Source organism: Bison bison, unplaced genomic scaffold (genome assembly GCF_000754665.1).
Source record: "Bison bison bison isolate TAMUID 2011002044 unplaced genomic scaffold, Bison_UMD1.0 scf7180017864489, whole genome shotgun sequence".
In the NCBI taxonomy this organism is placed as follows: domain Eukaryota; kingdom Metazoa; phylum Chordata; class Mammalia; order Artiodactyla; family Bovidae; genus Bison; species Bison bison.
The window spans coordinates 9,673,136-9,694,479 of NW_011495048.1; the positions used below are offsets into that span (position 1 = coordinate 9,673,136).

General features: G+C 39.2%; 2 protein-coding genes across 5 annotated transcripts in view; one reads left to right on the forward strand and one right to left on the reverse strand.

The window, feature by feature from the left end:
• Positions 1-14,677, forward strand: part of UGP2 (UDP-glucose pyrophosphorylase 2) — a 56,768-nt gene extending 42,091 nt beyond the window's left edge. For all 3 annotated transcript variants that reach the window (XM_010863308.1, XM_010863307.1, XM_010863309.1), the window contains exons 4-10: positions 5,279-5,464; positions 6,830-6,963; positions 7,678-7,975; positions 9,083-9,280; positions 9,798-10,040; positions 13,024-13,128; positions 14,219-14,677. In XM_010863308.1, coding sequence (XP_010861610.1) covers positions 5,279-5,464; positions 6,830-6,963; positions 7,678-7,975; positions 9,083-9,280; positions 9,798-10,040; positions 13,024-13,128; positions 14,219-14,326 — 1,272 coding nt within the window. In that variant the 3' untranslated portion in view covers positions 14,327-14,677. The remainder of the gene's footprint in view (positions 1-5,278; positions 5,465-6,829; positions 6,964-7,677; positions 7,976-9,082; positions 9,281-9,797; positions 10,041-13,023; positions 13,129-14,218) is intronic.
• Positions 14,678-16,042: 1,365 nt separating this feature from the next.
• Positions 16,043-21,344, reverse strand: part of VPS54 (vacuolar protein sorting 54 homolog (S. cerevisiae)) — a 102,345-nt gene continuing 97,043 nt past the window's right edge. For both annotated transcript variants that reach the window (XM_010863311.1, XM_010863310.1), the window contains exon 23: positions 16,043-16,681. In XM_010863311.1, coding sequence (XP_010861613.1) covers positions 16,576-16,681 — 106 coding nt within the window. In that variant the 3' untranslated portion in view covers positions 16,043-16,575. The remainder of the gene's footprint in view (positions 16,682-21,344) is intronic.

Below are 21,344 nucleotides of genomic sequence, written 5' to 3' on the forward strand. Positions count from 1 at the left end.
TGGCAGCCATGGCGACAGAGTTTCCTGAGGCTGACGGGCCTCAGTCATTGGTCAGGTGTGAGCAGGCTCTTGGCTTGGCAGTTGAGTATGTCCTGGTGCCACAGAGACAGGAACGGATTTCCAGAAAGAGGAAGTCTATTTAGAAGGAATTTGAAAAGGAACAGGCAGAAAGAGAGGGAAAATAGAATGTGGCCTTTCAGAAGTCAAGAAGAGAGCATTTCAAGGTTTAGGGAGTGGTCAGTTGTCTCAGATGCAGCTGAGAGCTCAAGTTTAAGAGAAACATTGTTATTATTGACCAGATTTAGCAAGGAGGAGGATGTTAATGACCTTGATAAGAGCAGTTCACTGAACTATGGAGAAAACAAGATTGTAGCAGCTGATTGAGTGAAAAAGAGGTGAGGTGAGGAAATAGAGGTAAGTGCAGCAGCTTTTTAAGCTTTGCCTTTAAGAAGATGGAGAAAAAAGGACAGAAAGGGGTGAGTGTATGCTTTGCTATTTTCTTTGTTTTTTAGATGTAAAGTATTTGAGTATGTTCATGTCTATGGAAAGGAATAGATAGGGAAAGGTTGACTCTGAGGCTGGGAGATTGATGAAGTGGGACTCTTAGGTGGGCACTAGCAGAGAGATTACTTTGGGGCAGGGGACAGCTATTCTGTGACCAGAAGGAAGGGGAAGCAACAGAGGTGGTGATGCGGGAAGGTCCTGAGGATCTGTTCTGGAGGCAGAAGGTCCAGGGCACTGTAGTAGGGGATGGTTTTATTCACCCTGTGATAGGAGCTGAGCTTATCTTGGTGGCTGACAAGGTGTTGGCAAGTTTGCTGGTGGATCATGTGATAATGTATGTGATTTGCCAGCTTTTCCTGAACAAGAAAACAAACCTCTGGTCTAGGTAATTGGTTGGAGCGCTCACATGACCCAGATTTTGGTTGTTACCTTTAGAAATGTGAAATGAAGAGACAGAGTGAGAAAGCACCCAGCACAGGCCTCGGCACACAGAGGCTGCGTGGTGAGGGTTTGCCGAACACGTGGATGTTCTTGGAACACTGCCTGCACATATGGAATGTCATTTCAAACTTGTTTTACTGTTTACACAGCTCATTTTCTTTTCGGAAAATTTGCTTTTGTTGGAAAAAAACAACTTTCTCAATAATCATACCCTTCTGACCCATAACAGGGCAGGTACTGTTAGCTTGTTTTGGGTATTTGGCACTGTCTCCAGGAATAGCAGGAATATGCTACCAAGAACTGGGTTATACTATTGCTAATGGGAACAGTGTGTCTCCATGACTGTGTAATGAATTCAGCTTTTCTTCTAACTGGAAACTAAGTTGTGAACAGACTTGGCAAGGTACAGGTCATAGTAGACAGTTTTAAAAAAATCTTTTAAAAAATATTTCAGTTTCTGCAAAAAACTAGATTACATCCTAGAGGGAAGAATGCTGTTTAAATTATGATTTTTCATAATTTCACAGCTACTTTCTTTGTTCATTCCGCAGAGGAGGTTGAGTATTTGACACATTGTTTTCTCCTAGTGAGAGGAGAATGTGAGTGGTTGTGTCTCCCCTGCACATTTTGCAGGGAGCCTCCTGAGGTTTGCCCCGCGTTACCAGTAGAGGTTGCCCTGCTGTATATTTACAGTGCCACAGAGGGCTTCGTAGAACACTGAATTCTATTCATGTCTTGGAGAAAGAGAAACACGATGATCAGGCTTGAAAGCAGAGATAGCACTGCACGTGCTAAGTCATTTCAGTCCTGTCTGACTGTGACCCTTTGCACTGTAGCCCACCAGGCTCCTCTGCTCATGGGATTCTCCAGGCAAGAATACTGCAGTGGGTTGCCATGCCCTCCTCCAGAGGATCTTCCCCACCCAAGGATTGAACCCGTGTCTCTTACTTCTGCATTGGCAGGCGGGTTATTTACTGCTAACACCATCTGGGGACTACTGGTGACTGACTAAAGTGACTCAGTCAGAGTAACATCTAGGCTGTATCCAGCAGTGCATGGTACTCCCTGTCATCTCCCAACCCTGTTCATCTTTGCCTGAGTGGATGTCTTTGTGCATTCTCCTGGGGGAGCTCAGGGACGGAAAGTGGAGAACAGATGTAATAATGTCCCTGTGACTAGGTGTGTCCAGCATAACTTCAGCTGTTGCCAAGAAATCTTCCAACACAGGTCCTCTTGGCTCTGGAAATAAACCAAGCTCTGTGGGATTGCTTGGTGAGGTCCCTGGTGGCGGGTGTGGACAGCATCACCAACAGAGGGAACTTGTATTGGTATATGGGGTGATATATGTGATGAAAGCTGAGCTTGCCACCTCATTTAAACTGCAGTAAGCTGTAGACCAAAACTGTCTTGGCTTCCTTCCATGCATGCCTGCTGCCTTTCTGTGTGTTTAGTCTGTCTGTGTGTGGAGTCGGGTGGATTTAAGCTGAAATGTAAGTGAAAGTGGAGGTCTCTAATAGCAGTGCTGCCTCGATGACTGGACATCTTCCCGCTGCCTGTACGTCGTTACTTCACATCTTGTGACTTCTTCCCTTCCTCTCCATAGTCCTTTTCTTGTTAACAGTCACATCTTCAGCAGGGCCTGTGTTTAATTAGCTGCTATATTATAGCAAGACAAGTAGGTATTACTGAAAGCACCACCTAAATAACCATGGTTCCTTGACATTTGTAGGGGTTGGATGACTCCCTGCCCACTTAACTTGGGGTACAAGGTTCTAAATAAGGCACTTCACAGAGAATTCTGGGCTCCCACCTAAATGATAAACAAGTTTCTACTTGGGAGTTGCCTGCACCTGGGCCCAAAAGTCTACATTAGCTCAGTTTGGGAATCTAATACTGTTCTTGGGTCAGCTTATTTTATTTCACCCCAAATATTTGAACGCTAATTTAGAAGTACATTTTAAATTTAAACTGAAGTTCTCAAGATACCAATCTTGGGTAAGATTTGAATCAAGACCAAAAGTGTATTTAATATACCTTTTGACTGAAGGCAGATGGCCTAGTGTTAAAGTCAATGTGAGGCTGGGACCTTTGATCACCATTATATAGAGAATAAAGGAGGATATATGATCACCATTATATATAGAATAAATTTGGGGGATACAAGAAAAAATTTGTTTAGCCTCCATAGACTCAGTCATAAGGAACTGTCTTCTTAAAGCATTCTAGTAAAATGCATGTTTTGAAGTTTGATTAATGTGAAGAAAACATTTTTTTCTCTAAATACTTTATATTCTTTATCATATGTGGATCAAAGATGTTCTGTCATGAATATATGTGATATTGGGGTTTTTTCCTCTCCTGGTGAAACTTTAAGGCTCCAAGGTTGACATTTGGTTTTTAATTCATCTACACAGATATGAGTGTCATTGAAGTTAAAAAAGGTTATATTGAACAAAAAAAGGATTTTGGCAGAGTTTTACTAAAACAAACTGAAACATAATTCTGATTGTTTGGTTGATATTTTTTAACAGGCCATCTAGAACTGCACATGCTGCTAGCCATGTATGTTGATTTACATTACTATTAAATAAAATTTCAATTCCTCAGCTACATTTAGCACTGTCTGGAGGGTGACAAAAATGGTGAAAAATGCTATCCTGTTGCTCTTTTGACTGCATACCTAAATATGAAGAAATTTCTTTTTACATTGTTTACATTTTTATAAAGTTTCTGCCTTGAAATGACAGGCTGCCCATTCCTAAGAGATAATGGAAAATTCATAACTCAGGTGTTGAGTAGTGTCTGAAACCCTAAGCCCTGCCATTCTGTACTGTTATCAACTGTATTTGAAAGAGCAACGTTTTCTCAGACTTATACTCTTAGAACCGTGGTTACACTTGTTGTATTATTTTTCATTCTTTTAATCTTTTAATTCAAAGCTGAGTGTATTCTGTTTCTTAAATTCAAATGAAGAGAATCCATTTTCTGATTCACTAAACTAAGACTTCAGAACATGTATTCTACTCAATTTCAATACCTGCAAATGGAGTAAAAAAGTTACATAAGCCTCGATTTGCCATAGACTCTGTCAGCCTGTATTCCAGTTCTTTGTATCAGTCTCCCCTTCTCTCAGATCTGCTGCATACACACATATCAGCTTTATTAAATGAAAGCATTTGTCTGGAAAAATCTGCATTAATTTGGAATCTCCTGAAACATAAATAAGTCACTTTAAAAAAAGAATGCTAATTAAACCTTGAGGACATTGTGCTAAGTGAAACAAGTCAGTCACAAAAGACAAGTCCATCGTGATTCCATGTCTGAGCCATCTGGAGTAGCCGGACTCATGGAGATAGAAAGTAGAAGGTTTATTTCTCATTGTTTCTAATTGTTTCTCATTGTTTTCTAATGAGTGTAGGTCCAGTTTTGCAGGATGAAAGAGTTCTGGTTTTATTTCTTCAGTCCCCTTAAGTATTATCTATCCTCCACCATGGTGTAACTAAAGAGTACATTTGATGACCTATTTCATAAAAGAAAAGTAACAACAAATGTTCTGTAAATGGACAGAAAATATACTGTGATCTTTTTAAAAGCTCCATTCTTGTTGTAAGATGTTTAGACTTGTTTGTGCCTCTCCTTCTAACAGAAGAATTTGAGCTTCCACTGTCATTGTTCCTTTCCTGTGAGGAAGAAATGGAAGATTAAGCCTCTGTGCTCATTTCAAACTTGTTTTACTGTTTATACAGCTCATTTTCTTTCAGGCAAAGTTGCTTTTGTTGAGGAAAAAAAAAAAAAAAAAACCTTTCAGTTTGCAAAAAATCACACCCTTGTGACCCGTAACAGGGCAGGCATTGTTAGCTTGCTCTGAGTGTTTGGCACTGTCTCCAGGAATTGCACGGAGTATGTTACCCAGAACTGTGTGATCATATACGTACTTCTCCAGAACCTAAGCAGACTCATAGTGCACCAGAAACATGTACAGATGTGAATGAGTTTGTGCATCCTGTTTGCTATGTTGATGCACATTGAGAATTCAGTAGGTAGTCCAATTTTGAAGGTAGTCCAAGAGAAGGATGTTCTCACCAGCCAGCCAAAATATTTGTAGACTGTAACTTTTTCCCCTCTTGTGCTCCATTGTACTGTAAATGAACCACTGAACTACTTCTGTGTGCAAGGGAAGTTGCCGATAAGAATTTTGAACCAGAAGGGCCCTGGACATTAAAGAAAATATAGCTGAAACTCTACAGAAAAAGCAAACCTCTTCAAGGAAGCATGGAAATAACCTTGGTGTTGGTTTGGTTTAACCTCTTAACAACTTTAAAAAATTTTTCAGATTCAGCCCTATGAGAAGATAAAGGCCAGGGGCTTACCTGATAATGTATCTTCTGTGCTGAACAAGCTGGTGGTGGTGAAACTCAATGGTGGTTTGGGAACCAGCATGGGCTGCAAAGGCCCAAAGAGTCTGATTGGCGTGAGGAACGAGAATACCTTTCTGGATCTGACCGTTCAGCAAATCGAAGTAAGTAGGAACGTTGAGCCTTTCTTACGAACTACCAAAATGGTTTTCAGGTTACTGTAAATGTTACCTTAGAAAATAACAGATGCGGATTTGAGCTAGTCAAGGAGCATGCTATCTTTAGTCTTTTATTAACGTGTAAAAAAAGGTTTGGTGTTCCTAAAAGCAAATCCTTAAGGTGATGTGAAAACTTTTGATCTTTAAATGGCATTTGTGGTGCTGGAATCTCTGAGTCTCTTCAGATTCTCATTTGATCTCCCTGCCTCTCTCCCCTCCTTCTCTAGGGGCAGCCTTCATCAGAGCTGGGATGATCTGACTTTATTAGCCCCCTTTTGGAGGCTGGGGAGAATTTCATGTATCTGGCTGTGGATGCTAATAAGAACTGTCACTGACTTCTCTTTTACATAGATCATAAAGTCCTTAATCATAGACCATAAGCTCTTAAAGGGCAGTGGCCCCTGTCTTTTTCATCTCTATATCCCTAGTTTATCATATGGTGCCAGCAACCATTATAATAGCAGCAGCAGCAGCTAAGGAGAAGGCAGTGGCAACCCACTCCAGTGTTCTTGCCTGAGAATCCCAGGGACGCAGGAGCCTGGTGGGCTGCTGTCTATGGGGCCGCAGAGTCAGACACGACTGAAGTGACTTAGCAGCAGCAGCAGCAGCTAACATTTATCCAGCACTTACTAAGTATCATTCTGAGCTCTTTACATGAATTGACTCATTTGTTCCTCTCAACAACTCTGTAAGATAAACACTGTTATCATCACCATTTTACAGATGAGGAAACCAAGACACAGAGAGGTTGATTTATGCCCAGGCCTCCCTAGCTAGTTAGTAAGTGCAGAATCAAACAGGGAACACAGGGCAGTCTGACTTCTAAGACTGTATTTTCTTCTCACTTTGTGTTGCCTCTTAGCTCTTCCTAGAGATAGAAAAGATATCAGTTAGGGTATTATTCACAGTCCTTAACATGAGGTACTTTCATCCCCACAGTACTTTGGACACAGAGTACTTAGTCTGTATTTGCCCATCCAATGAGGCCGTAGGGCACTGTGGCTTGGCACATGGCCCCAGCCTTGGACTGTGGGGGTTGGGAGGGGTGTGCTGGCTCTGGCACTGACCTGCCACTTCTCTGGGCCTAAGTTTAGCCATCCATAAAATGCAGGCAGAGTTTCTGTCTCATAGGATTGTGATTTAATGAGCAAGTACATGGTAAAGATGCTAGTTATAGTTTATTTCAAATCTATATATTTTGCTATTATAGATGATGTGAACATTTTGTGATCAACCATTGAGAGTTAATTTTACACTTTGAAACAAAAGAATAGTAAGTCTGAGTGACCTGATTGTCGTTTTCCTCCCTAGCACTTGAACAAAACCTACGATACTGATGTTCCTCTTGTTCTAATGAACTCTTTTAACACGGATGAAGATACCAAAAAAATACTACAGAAGTATAATCACTGTCGTGTGAAAATCTACACGTTTAATCAAAGCAGGTACAAGGAGTAAAAAAATTAACTCTGGGGGATGTTACTTCTGGGAAAGAAGGACTTCTTTGTTTTAACACAGCAGCCTCAAGATGTGCATGTGCTAAACTGTGTACAGGTGTTTAATGCTTTGAAGGCTAAACGTTAGTTAATGGTATGTGGCACTTATAATCACTTTGTGGGTGTGTAACTTGAACTTCTTGAAAGAGAATCTGCCTGAGATTTTGGTTCTCAAAAGTGGTAAGAAGCAGACATCCCTGAGTACCAACCTGCTGTTGATTTTCTGGGAAAGGAAGAGAACCACCCCTGAATATATCTGTTGGTAAGAATGGACAGCATTTCCCAAATGGAGAACATTTCCTTTTTTTTTTCAAGGAAAAGAGTGACCCCACCACCAAATAAGTTTGAGAAAATTTACTTAATATGTCTTTCCTTTTGAGGAGTCATAAAACATATGAATATCTTAAAAATATGGGGTGTCTTCCCATCTGAATAACCATGAAATAGTTTTTTTTTTTTTGCAGCAAATATCACTATATAGGAAGCTGGTTTTTTGGTCAACACAAATAATGAGAGATTTTCTTAAATAGATTCACTTGTGATTAAATTACTATGATGGATTGAAAAGGAGGGAAATTTTATTTAACTTTACATGCATTGTTTTACTCAAAGATCTGGAATACTCTAGAGTTTATACTGAAAAAGAAATTTTGTTTTCTTAAGGTACCCAAGGATTAATAAAGAATCGTTACTGCCTGTAGCAAAGAATGTATCATACTCAGGGGAAAATACAGAAGCGTGGTATCCTCCGGGTCATGGAGATATTTATGCCAGTTTCTACAACTCTGGTTTGCTCGACACCTTTATAGGAGAAGGCAAAGAGTATATTTTTGTGTCCAACATAGATAATCTGGGTGCCACAGTGGATCTTTATATTCTTAATCATCTCATGAACCCACCCAATGGAAAACCTTGTGAATTTGTCATGGAAGTCACAAATAAAACCCGTGCGGATGTAAAGGTAAATACTGAGAGAAAGCAGTTTGGGGATTTACATCTTCACATTTCATAGTTGTAATTCTTTGTTGAAAAGTTTCTAAGCTTAGAAACTTGATAACATCACTGTAAGCTAGAGTGGGATAGTGTTCTAGAGTACCCTAAGTTCTATCTGATATAACAGTGTGTGATATACATCCAGATTTAATAGTAGTAAAATCACTTTTCTTTTTCAAACAATCTACATGGGCAATTTTAACTAAAAAACAATTCCACACATATTTATAGGATTATCTGAAACATATGTGCAAACACTGTGTTTGTTCCAACCATTAATATTCTTCTAGCTGGATGCTTAAGTGTTTTTAATTGTTCTTTTAATTAAAATTTACTTCTATTTCTACAGTATGTATTTCTCTCTGTGTATATTTTATCACTGTAATACTTTTGTTACAAACCAAAAAGAGCAGTTTTATACAAAGCAAAAGTTAGTTTTTTTCATTTTGCATGTTTAGTGATGATATTTGGCCTTGATTGAATAGTACACAAGGTTTTCCACTTAGCCTCAGGGAGTAAGAAAAGTGGGCAGTGTGTGATACCATGGCTGGTCCTTGGGCTGGGTTCTATTTCTCTTGCAAATGTCCCCCTCACACATGAGTGAACATTCCCCTTTTCCTGCACCTCACAGCCTCTAGGCTGAGGCCACTCTGAAGTCTCTTCTCTTCCACTTGTGCCTCTGTCTTGACTTTACTCCCCTTATCCCAGAGGTAGTCAGAGCTGGGTCTGAGGTGGCAGGATTGGTCATTTGGTGATGGGCGGTGGTTTGAGAATAAGAGGAATGTCTGTTTCTGGAGCAAATGTTTGGAAAGTGAGGAGAACGCTGAGGTACCCCCAGGACTTTTATTATGGACAAGAGGGAGTATAAGACAACTGACACCCTGAATTATTTTCTTTGGTTCTACTTTCATACACGTATTACGTTGTATCCCAGATCGAATCACTGCCATTGCCTTTTGTTTCTGGGGGGTTTTGTCATCAGTGACTTTTCTGTATCATTCATAGACTGTAAACAGTGTGGCATGGTTATAATTGGGAGCAATGTGGAAGCACTCACTCTTCTCTGCCTCTCTAGGGTGGGACACTCACTCAGTATGAAGGCAAACTGAGACTGGTGGAAATTGCTCAAGTGCCAAAAGCGCATGTTGATGAGTTCAAATCTGTATCAAAATTCAAAATATTTAACACAAACAACCTATGGATCTCTCTTGCTGCAGTTAAAAGACTGCAGGAGCAGAATGCTATTGACATGGAAATCATTGTAAATCCAAAGGTAAGCCAAAGGGCCCCCTGGTTCCAGTCACAGCACACCACACACAGACTCACTGTCCACTGCCTCTGGCCCATCTAGTCCATGGGCCACTCCTTTTGGCCTAGTTAGTTTCTTCCGTTCCTGGCCCTCTCTTTCAGAGTCGACACCCATCCCTTAGTTTGCCAAGCAGTCCACGGTGTCCTTACTCAACCCTGAGCTGTGGTAGCGGCCAGAGCACTGGGCCCAAAGTAGAGGATCTGCCTCAGTCTTGATGCTCTGGTACTTAGAGGCCTCTTGGCCACAGGCATCTGCATGGGTTTTCTGAACCTTCAGCTCTTTATTGTAAAATGGAAATGTTACTGAACAAGAGAGTTATGATGCTGAAAAAGATCACATATGTATAAGCATCTATCAGTGCTTCAGAGATATCCGCTCTCAAAATTGGATCTTCAGTGGATCTCTGAAACCACTCCCCAAATAGCCCATATGGAACCAAGTTACTAAAACCTGTTTCTTTCTCCTGTTCCCTTTCTTACAGACTTTGGATGGAGGCCTGAATGTTATTCAGTTAGAAACTGCAGTAGGGGCTGCCATTAAAAGTTTTGAGAACTCTCTAGGTATTAATGTTCCTAGAAGCCGTTTTCTGCCTGTCAAAACCACATCAGATCTCTTGCTTGTGATGTCAAACCTCTACAGCCTTAATGCAGGATCTTTGACAATGAGTGAAAAGCGGGAATTTCCTACAGTGCCCTTGGTTAAATTAGGCAGTTCTTTCACAAAGGTATGTAATTATAAATATGATATACATGTGAATTTGTATTTCTTAATGTGTAATTAGAAAGATAGGATACACACGTGAATTGGGAGTCTAATTACAGTCTTGGCTGCTAATCTATTATATTCCTCCAACTCTGATGTCTTTTAAAGAAAATCAACCATAGAAGATGAAGATGTAACTCACTTTTTAACTGCTTGCTATACAGAGCAGTAAAGAATGTTTCCATTTTAAGATATTAAATCTTATGTCTTGTCTAAGACCATTACTGCTTTCATCAGTGAGAGGATGTTAATTCTGGTTTAACAAAATTTATTGAGCCGCTGCCATGTGCAAGGCAGTGTTCTAGGTATTTAGCAGTAAATAAAACAGACTAAAATCTTAGCCTTCCTGGATATTCTAGTGGGGTAAGAAGCAAGTAAGTCAGAGGTATAATATTCCAAGAGGTGGTAAATGCTAAATAAAGGAGTAGGGAACGTGTGGGGGTGGTGGTGACGTTTTACACTCGGTGGCCTGAGAGGTTTATCTGCAGGTATCTGGGGCAAAAAGCATTCTAGGCAAGAGGAATAGCAAGTATAGCAAAACCTGACCCTGATGTGGTAAGTGGAATCCAAAAAAATCTAATCACATAAAATGCTATGAGGCTAATGAAGTGACAGGGTTAGACTTTGTGTAGCCTATGCCATCCAAGTCTATTCGAGTCCTGCTTGTGGCTTAGTGTCACCTGGTTCAGATATGTGCCCTGTGCTTACACATTCCTGGGCTGTGGTTCTAGGTCCTGTGGCCGGGTTGGAATTTCCAGGACAGCATCATGCATTTTAGAAGTCTCCCTGTCTTTGGTGCCTCCCTCATCTGCCTGCTCGGGCTGGGAAAATCATGGTGCTACATGGACCTGCCGTCTTCCCAGATCCTGAGATGGAATTACTAACCATTTTCCACCTAACCTCATCTTCCCTTCCTTCCCTCCTACTCTTTCTAGCCTCTTCCATACCCTGCAAGAGATAAGAACTTTAGGCTGTCTCAGTTTGAGAACAGGAGTTGAGAGGGCAGTGGCTAGTTGCTCTGAGGAAGAACATGTTTTCGAGTTCCTAGAGCACAGTGAGCAAGTGAGCAACGGGGGTGCTCACTTGGGTCACCAAGTGTAAGACTAACAGGCCAAATTGTGTAGAACCTTGTAATTGAGTATTGGGAGTGTGGCTTTTTTCTTCTCGGGGGTGAGAAGCCATTGGAGAATGCAACAGAGCAGTGAAGTGACCAATCTGGTGAGCAGGGGTAGAATCAGGGAGACCAGGGAATAGGCTGTCGCTGGAATTCTGGCTTGGAGCAGGGTGGCTGCAGGGGAAATAGTGAAAAACGTTAACATTATGAAATATTTTGTAAGTTGTACCTACAGGATTTACTAGGTAGGAGCGTGAAAGAGAAGAGTACGGATGGCTCTAAGGTTTTTGGCCTGTGTGACTGGAAATGTGGAGTTGTCTTTTACTGAGGGTGTGGAAGGCTTGGATAGAGCAGGTTTAGGGGGAGCATAATGGACAGTTAAATTTTAGAGATAGTGTACTTGGACCTTCAAATGGAGAAACTGAATATATGAGTCTGGAGGTCAGAAGAAAAATCTAGAAACAAGGTAAATTTGAGAGTTGTCAGTTTATAACTGGATATTTAAAACCATAAGGATCACTGAGGCAGTTAATGGCAGGGTAGGGAGTCAAGAACTGAGCCCTGAGGAATGCCAAGGCTAGAGGATGTGGATATGGTGGAGGAAGCAGTAAAGGTGACTGCAGAGATGCAGATGAAGAACTGGGTAGAAAACCATGACTGTGTGTGGCCTGAAAGCCAAATGAAGAAAATGTTTCACGAGAGAGGAACGGATCATTTGTAGTCAAGTGCTCTGGCCAACTCAAGCAAGATGAGTGAGAACTCACAATTTGCTGTAACAGTATAGAGGTTCTGGAGCCTGACTGGCATGGATTTAAGAGAGAATAGAAGAGAAATTGAAGATACTGAATGAGAAAATTTATTCAAGAGTTTTGCCTTAAAGAAAAACATAAAAATGAATCTATAGGTAGAAAGGGATATAAGGTTTTAGTTCTGTTTTTAAGTTGGGAGAATTTATAGCATGTTCTATAATGGCAGCCCACTCTAGTACTCTTGCCTGGAAAATCCCATGGATGGAGAAGCCTGTAGGCTACAGCCCGTGGGGTTGCAAAGAGTTGGACACGACTGAACAACTTCATTTTCACACATTGACGGGAATTGATAGAATCAAGAGGGAAGGAACACTGAAGAGGGAGAAAGGAGCATTGCTTCACAGTATCTTTGGGCAGTAACCATAAGAAGGGTTAGTCTTAAGTTGGAATAGAAATAGTCTGACCCCAGAACTAGAAGAGACAGGTAACTCCAGAGCAAATGGGTGGTAGTGGTAAAGGCCAGTGTAAATTTTCCTGTTGCTTCTGTTTCTCAGCAAAATAGGAAACAAGGCCATACAGGACAATTTCTAGTGCCAGTAAATCTAAGGAAGTAAGAGGCAAAGATATTGATCTTGATACTTTGTGTTGTTGTTCTTCCAGAACTGTATTCCATTTCTTCTTAATCTTACCCATGTCATAAAGCCCAGCTCCAGTCTAGCTTGCTTCAAACCATGATGATCTCTTTTCCAACTAACTCCAGGTTATGTGAACCACTTACCTGGCTCTTAGCACGGTGGTTATTTTTTACTTACTACTATTTTAATGTCTCATCTACTCAGCTGTAGTGTAAACACTTGATTGTGGGGACAAAGTTTACCTCCTGGTCTCTCCTACACAGGATATATAAACTCTCACTCCTCACATGGTGAGTCCTTAATAAACAGGGTTCTTCCCATAAAAGGCCTGAGCTTGGCCATAAACAGAATGTTTTACAGTTCAAGTAAACTACCTTGTTACTTTAATCCCTGTTTTTCTGTTAACCCATTTTTGAAACAATTTTTATGTTTCCATTTTTCTTTCAGGTTCAGGATTATCTAAGAAGATTTGAAAGTATACCAGATATGCTTGAACTGGATCACCTCACAGTTTCAGGAGATGTGACATTTGGCAAGAATGTTTCATTAAAGGTGTGTTATGATGAAAATTATAGTTCTTATAGTTTTATAAGACAGGTTTCATCCTCTTGTCCTAAATTTACCTTTATTTTAAGGAATACTTCTTACTCTGTACCAGATTGCTTATAAGATATGCATTTTCAAAATGAAATAGCTTACTACAATATTTAGTATTAATACTGTCATCCATAGACATACAACACAGTTAAAATATAATCATAATTGTTATGTATAGGAATTTTGTGGAACATAGCATTCAGATGGAAAGCAAACACTATTAAATAATTGAATTGGTACTATTTTATTGAAATATGACAGTCTTTAAAATCGAATCACTGATAAATTAGCATTCACTAAAGATGACTATTTGAAAGTAGAAAAAATAACAACTCCATTTATACTGATTATAATCTATTCCTGTTAAAGTAAAATGTCATCAGTATGAAGATGTCCGTTCACATAACTACAGTGCTTGGGTACTTTGAGTATCATTCCAGCCTAGAATAAGAAATAGGAAGGACTATGGGTATGAATATTCAAGTTCAGAACCAAAGATACAACAGTTTTTTCCTAATCAAGTATTCTTTTAAAATTCCATACCTAGATTTCATGTGTTCTTATTAAAGTGACTTAAAGATCTTGAAAAAACAAAAAGATATATATATTTATATATAATTATTGCTGATACTGCCTTATCTAAACAGTTTTACTTAAGAAATGAAATATGAATTATTAAACTGTTCTTTAAAAAAAAACAAACCTGTATGTGGTAAAAACCAAGCACCATGTAGTTTCTGAAGGTAGTAATGCTGGTGGCCTTGCAAGTAGTTCTTTGAAAGGGCCAGTCATGCTGTGGCACTGGTCCACTTCCCACTCCTAGATTCCTTGCCTCCTTATCAGAGATGGTACCAGAACTACTGCCAGGGTTGTGACAGGACACATTACAGTTTTCCTTAACAGGTCATTTGTTTTTCATATTTCATACCGTTTATAAATACGCTTACTCCATTGTAAGTGAAGTTCTACATAAACTTGATAACTGTATGAAAATCAACTGCATTTCAGCTTGCCGTTCCAATTACTCGTTTTTTCTGTCACTTAGGGAACGGTTATCATCATCGCAAATCACGGTGACCGAATTGACATCCCACCTGGAGCAGTATTAGAGAACAAGATTGTATCTGGGAACCTGCGTATCTTGGACCACTGAAATGAAAAATACTGTACACACTTTATACTCATTATGGGCTAAACAGTTTCTTACAATGAAAAGTTCCTCTAAGATTATAAAATAGGCAGGTACTGTTCTCTGTTACTGTACCCGGCAGTGTTAATTTTTAAAGTAGAGTTTTCTGCAGTATGCTTTTAGTCTTAAGAAAAGCACAGATGGAAGCAATACTTTTCTTTTTGGAAGAAGATCCTGAAAGTTAATTCATCTGAAAGTGCAATATTGTTTAATCTTAAAACTGGGGCAGCTCTGCTGGAAAATCTTTTAACAGAGGCCTCAGTGATGGTCATTTTGAACTGCTTGTGATTTCAAAAATAAAGCTGTGAAGCAATACATGTGTACACTCATACTTTTCAATGCTAACTTTATGAAATGCTGAAGAAAAATTTTGGTTTACTCTTTTCGAACAGTTGAAAGATTTACTCTATCAATTGCAAGATTTGCTCCTGGACTATTTAAGTACTCAATGGCCTAACAAATCCAGTTTTTACATTTCTGAGAATTAACCACATCATTATTTCCATAGGAATTAAACTTGAAGGTATATCTTTCATCTAGTTCTGAAACTGGGATGCCTGCCATGCTTTCCACAGACTCTCCATTTACTGAAACAAAGTGGTATTTCTTTCCCAGCTGAAGGGGGTGGGGTGGGCAGAGGTAGTACATTTCTTTCACATCCTTGTTCTCTAGTATAGCAGGGTGAGGGTATAACTTTATAAAAAGTTCCCTTTCCTTGAAGCTTCATTTCTTGAAGCTGCTTTGTTGTCACTGAAAATGTTCTTTAATAACCTTCCAAATCCAGCTCTGCTGGTAGTTTGAATTTTAGCTTTTCTCTAAGAATCAATTACATTTTTCAGTTCTTCCATGCTTGTTTTTGAGTAAGCTGCTTATTTTCTTTAAAATTTACTGTATACTATTAAAAAAAGTTGTCTTTTAAAGTCTGATAATTTTTTACAGCTTTATTTTAGACAGACAGTTTAAGAACCAATGACATACCTCTGTAATACGGATAAAGGAAAGAAAACAGGCTTTCCTTTTAGGAAACCAAAGAGCACAAAGTAAGACTATTTCATTGTACATAATCACCACAAGGTTAGGCACTCTGACAGGGTTAGGCAAGATTCCTGGTGTGAAGTGAGGCACAGGCACTTTCATTTAATTCTAATTTTGAAGGTAGGTATTATAAAAGTCTTTAATTTAAATAATTTACTCATCACCTTATATTTCTGGCCCCAACACAGCAGCCTATATTTTAAAAGTTCTATCTATCCCTGGTCTTTGTTCATATACACACGGAAAGTAACTTACAAACAAGAACCCAAGGCAGGGGGCATACTTCAACGTTATCTAAATGTTAAAACGAGAACTCAAAATTAGGCAGAATAGATGAAAATGTATTCTTGCCCCTAAAAATAAAAAGGAAATAAACACCCCAACCCTTCATAGATACTTTTATAAAAATACAGCTGTTAAACTGCAGGCTTTCATATACCACATCTGATAAGTATTTAAATTAATAGTTGCATAAATAAACACCAAAATCTTACTCTTTAATTATTACTTGTGATCAGCCTTTCAAGTATTTAGACTATTCTGGAAGGCTTTATGCAGTTGACATACAGCGGTGATAAAAAGATTAAATTTGCAACACACAAAGCCTGAAACATTGGTCACTAAAACAAAAACTGAATTCCTAAATCCAAGCAATCAAAAGATGTTTATTTTTTATAGAAAGATCTGTAAAAAAATAATTTTTCAAACAGCTTTACTTTCATAGAGAAAACTTTCTACAGAGGTTGAGTAAGATTTTAATATTTTAAATTGTACCATCATTAAATAAAGTGGGACACCATATGAATTTCATTGCACTGGAAGAAATGCAAAGCATCTTTTAATATAAAGTATACAGAGCATTCTAGTCAACTACAGCTGTGTTACAGCTATGTGTTCTTTTGGATTTGGTCCAAAGAAACCTGAGTCTGTTTCCAGAGAGAATGAAAAATGTTATAGACACCTGATCAGTTACTCCTCACTGAAGGAAGCACACAAATGGCATTCCTTGTAGATCCCATTGAATCCCAGTTTCCCAACACTGACACACTCCTTTTCCCCTTCCCCAATCCCGGTTCACTGTGGGCTCCAGATTCAGTTCTTGAGTCACAGGCGTCCATATTTCCATCATAAACACACATCCCCTGGTCAGATGAACTACCCAGTTTTCCAGTATGTCATCACCTTTTCTGTTCCCAGATCTCGGCCATATTTAGGTCCAAATCTTGAAGGCCTTTTAAGGCTTGAAGATTTCCAGTGTAAAAAGCTACATCTGCTGTGACCAACCTAAACATTGGAGAGAAAATTATTTTTAATCTCATGCTTTCATTTCAAATAAAGTAGCTGTGCTCAGAAAGTAAAAGACCTATCCTAGCTTCTAGACTGACTGTGATTTAAAATTTGGATGCCCTAGGGACCAAATGTCAGTATATTTCTCTTAGCAGGATTCCTACTATCATACAGTTAGATCATTTAATGCTGTCTCTCTCAACAGTTTTGTTGAAACAGCTCTGTCTCTCCAAAAGATTGGAGTCAGTTTCACAAATAAATTTATCTTAAAACAGTATGAAACAGAAAAATAATGGTGTAAACTGTTTTTTTGGATCAGTTGTCACTAGAGTATACGTGTATGTCACTAGTGAACTCAAGAAAAAGACAAGGTTTCCTGAGTGCCATCTTAAAAAGTTAAATGAAGGCTGGTACTCACATGTAAGTACTACTGGATACAAAACTTGATACTGACAATATAACAACACTTGACAAAAAGCCAAGAATTACACTTTTGAGTATTTAGCTGTCACATTAATGCTTATCCTTGAAAAAACACTCCTGGAAAGAAGGCTCAGATACATATAGCTCCACATACAAGAAATAGGGACCAGTCTGATGAGACGTGTATGTTGACAGATGTGGCCCACAAAGAAAACAGATCTTGATTTAGTATTTTATAAAGAAAGGAAATACAGCTTTGATATTTTAAAGAGCGTGTAAGGTCTGGATTGCTGGACTACAAGGGGGCAAGGATACTTTTATGTACTAGAATCTATAGATACCTTTGTACTTATGTACTTAATGTTTCAGCTTTTGTCACATGGCAGAATTTAGTTACAACCATATTTTTATTTGAAACTTCTGGTTCAGAGTGGTTTAAAATTCATAAAAAGAGTAAATTATGTTTTCTGTGATAATAGGATCAGTAAATACACTGAAACTAACAGCAGAGGCTCAGAAAAGAACAAAGTCTTTTTAAGGCAAGTTTCCCACATTAAAAATTAAACAAAATTAACATAAATCTCCATTTAAAAAGATCCAAGTTATGTTTAACAAACACAACTATTTATAGTCTATAGAAGAAAATACACAGAAAGTATATGCTGTACATCAAAGTTGAGAATTTTTGTTTGCTAAAAGGACCAAAAAGAAAAGCAAATATGTGCAATATATGTAACCAATGAAGGATTAATTTGAAGGCATATGCAAAAATCTAAAATCAGCAAGAAAAAAATAATACCCAGATAAAAAATGGGCAAAGTATGAAAAGTCACAGATTAAAACACCTGAATGACAAATATGTGAAGACAAACATTAGGAAATGCAAATCAAAACAATACCATTGTATCCATTAGACTGCCGCTGCTAAGCTCCTAAGTCGCTTCAGTCGTGTCTGACTCTGTGCGACCCCATAGACGGCAGCCCGCCAGGCTCCCCTGTCCCTAGGATTCTCCAGGCAAGAACACTGGAGTGGGTTGCCATTTCCTTCTCCAATGCATGAAAGTGAAAACTGAAAGTGAAGTCACTCAGTCGTGTCGGAGTCCATGGGCTGCAGCCCACCCACCAGGCTCCTCCATCCATGGGATTTTCCAGGCAAGAGTACTGGAGTGGGGTGCCACTGCCTTCTCCATCCATAAGACTGGCAACAATTAAAAAATGTAACAGCAAATGCTGGCAAAATATGGAATACAAGGGAATGTAAACTTGGTACAGCCACTTCAGAGAGCATTCTGGCAAATCCTAGTGGAGTGAAAATACACATCTGATTCACTTCTAGATATGAACCCTAAAGAAAAGATCACATCATTAGACATGTATAAAGGAAGATCTTCACTGTAGCATGATTGTAATGGAAAAAAATAATACCCTAAAATCAATCACTAGGTGAAATGGATACATTAATATGGTTGATTCATGTGGAAGAATACAATAAAGCAATAAAAAATGGATGATTTTTATATATCAGCATAAATAAATAATAGAAAAAGCAAGCAGCATATGTACAAAATATCATGCAAATAAAATTAATAAAGCAGCTCCACATTTTTTCTGAGATAAAGAGGTAAATGAGAAGAACTTAAAGGATATAGACCAGATTTACTAGAAACACTGCCGAAGGGCTGGGAAAAAGAGAAAAGGACTGGAGATAGGGGTCAAGGGGTACTCAAGCCTTGTTTGGAATGCCAGTTTTTAAAAAATGCTGAACTTTGTTTTCAAGTGAAAATTAAAAATGTTAATACTGATCAATTCTAAATAACAGAAGTACAAATATTCTCCATATGTCTCTGTATTTTAAAAATGTCTTAAAATAGAGAAAAAGAAAATCACATTAAAAAGAAAATTTGCAGGGAAGGGGAGAAGGAAGGGAACATTGCTTAATGGGGCTTCCGAGGTGGTGCTATTGGTAAAAAACCCACCTACCAATGCAGGTGACATAAAAGATGCAGGTTCGCTCTCTGGGTAGGAAAGATCCCCTGGAGGAGGGCACCAGGCTCCAGTCCATAAGATCGCAGAGTCGGACACAAGCATGCACACTTATAACGGGCCTGGATTTCCTCTTCGGGTAGTAAAAAGTTTCAGTTCAGTTCAGTTGCTCAGTCGTGTCCGACTCTTTTCGACCCCATGGAGTGCAGCACGCCAGGCCTCCCTGTCCCTCACCAACTCCAGAGATAACTCAAACTCATGTCCACTGAGTCAGTGATGCCATCCAACCATCTCATCCTCTCTTGTCCCCTTCTTCTCTCAACTTCAATCTTTCCCAGCATCAGGGTTTTTTCAAGTAAGTCAGCTCTTCACATCAGATGGCCAAAGTATTGGAGTTTCAGCTTCAGCATCAGTCCTTCCAATGAACACCCAGGACTGATCTCCTTCAGAATGCACTGGTTGGATCTCCTTGCAGTCCAAGGGATTCTCAAGAGTCTTCTCCAACACCATAGTTCAAAAGCATCAATTCTTTGGCACTCAGCTTTCTTCACAGTCCAACTCTCACATCCATACATGACTACTGGAAAAACCATAGCCTTGACTAGACGGACCTTTGTTGGCAAAGTAATGTCTCTGCTTTTGAATATGCTATCTAGGCTGGTCATAACTTTTCTTCCAAGGAGTATGCATCTTTTTATTTTATGGCTGCAGTCACCATCTGCAGTGATTTTGGAGCCTAAGAAAATAAGGTCTGCCACTGTTTCCACTGTTTCTGCATCTACTTGCCATGAAGTAATGGGACCGGATGCAATGATTTTTGTTTCCTGAATGTTGAGCTTTAAGCCAACTTTTTCACTCTCCCCTTTCACTTTCATCAAGAGGCTCCTCAGTTCTTCACTTTCTGCCATAAGGGTGGTGTCATCTGCATATCTGAGGTTACTGGTATTTCTCCCGGCAATCTAGATTTCAGCTTGTGCTTCAACCAGCCCAGAGTTTCTCATGATGTACTCTGCATATAAGTTAATAAGCAGGATGACAATATACTGCCTTGACGTACTCCTTTTCCTCTTTGGAACCAGTCTGTTCTATGTCCAGTTCTAACTGTTGTTTCCTGACCTGCATACAGATATCTCAAGAGGCAAGTCAGGTGGTCTGGTAGTCCCATTTCTTTCAGAATTTTCCACAGTTTGTTGTGATCCACACAGGCAAAGGCTTTGGCATAGTCAATAAAGCAGAAATAGATGTTACCTGGAACTCTTGCTTTTTCAATAATCCAGCAGATGTTGGCAATTTGATCTCTGGTTCCTTTGCCTTTTCTAAAACCACCTTGAACATCTGTAAGTTCACGGTTCACATATTGTTGAAGCCTGGCCTGGAGAATTTTTAGCATTACTTTGCTAGTCTGTGAGATGAGTACAATCGTGTGGTATTTTGAGCATTCTTTGATATTGCCTTTCTTAGGGACTGGAATGAAAATGGATCTTTTCCAGTCCTGTGGCCACTGCTGAGTTTTCCAAATGTTCTGACATATTGAGTGCAGCACTTTCACAGCATCATCTTTCAGGATTTGAAATAGCTCCACTGGAATTCCATCACCTCCACCAGCTTTGTTCGTAGTGATGCTTCCTAAGGCCCACTTGACTTCACATTTGAGGATGTCTGGTTCTAGGTGAGTGATCACATCATCGTGATTATCTGGGTCATGAAGATCTTTTTTGTACAGTTCTTCTGTGTATTCTTGCCACCTCTTAAAATCTTCTGCTTCTGTTAGGTCCATACCATTTCTGTCCTTTATTGAGCCCATCTTTGCATGAAATGTTACCTTGCTATCTCTAATGTTCTTGAAGAGATCCCTAGTATTTCCCATTCTATTCTTTTCCTCTATTTCTTTGCACTGACAAGGCTTTCTTATCTCTCCTTGCTATTCTCTGCATTCAAATGTGTATATATTTCCTTTTCTCCTTTGCTTTTCGCTTCTCTTCTTTTCACAGCTATTTGTAAGGCCTCCTCAGATAGCCATTTTGCTTTTTTGCATTTCTTTTCCATGGGGATGGTCTTGATCCCTGTCTCCTGTACAATGTCACGAACCTCCATCCATAGTTCATCAGGCACTCTGTCTATCAGATCTAGTCCCTTAAATCTATTTCTCACTTCCACTGTATAATCATAAGGGATTTGATTTAGGTCATACCTGAATGGTCTAGTGGTTTTCCCTACTTTTTTCAATTTAAGTCTGAATTTGGCAATAAGGTGA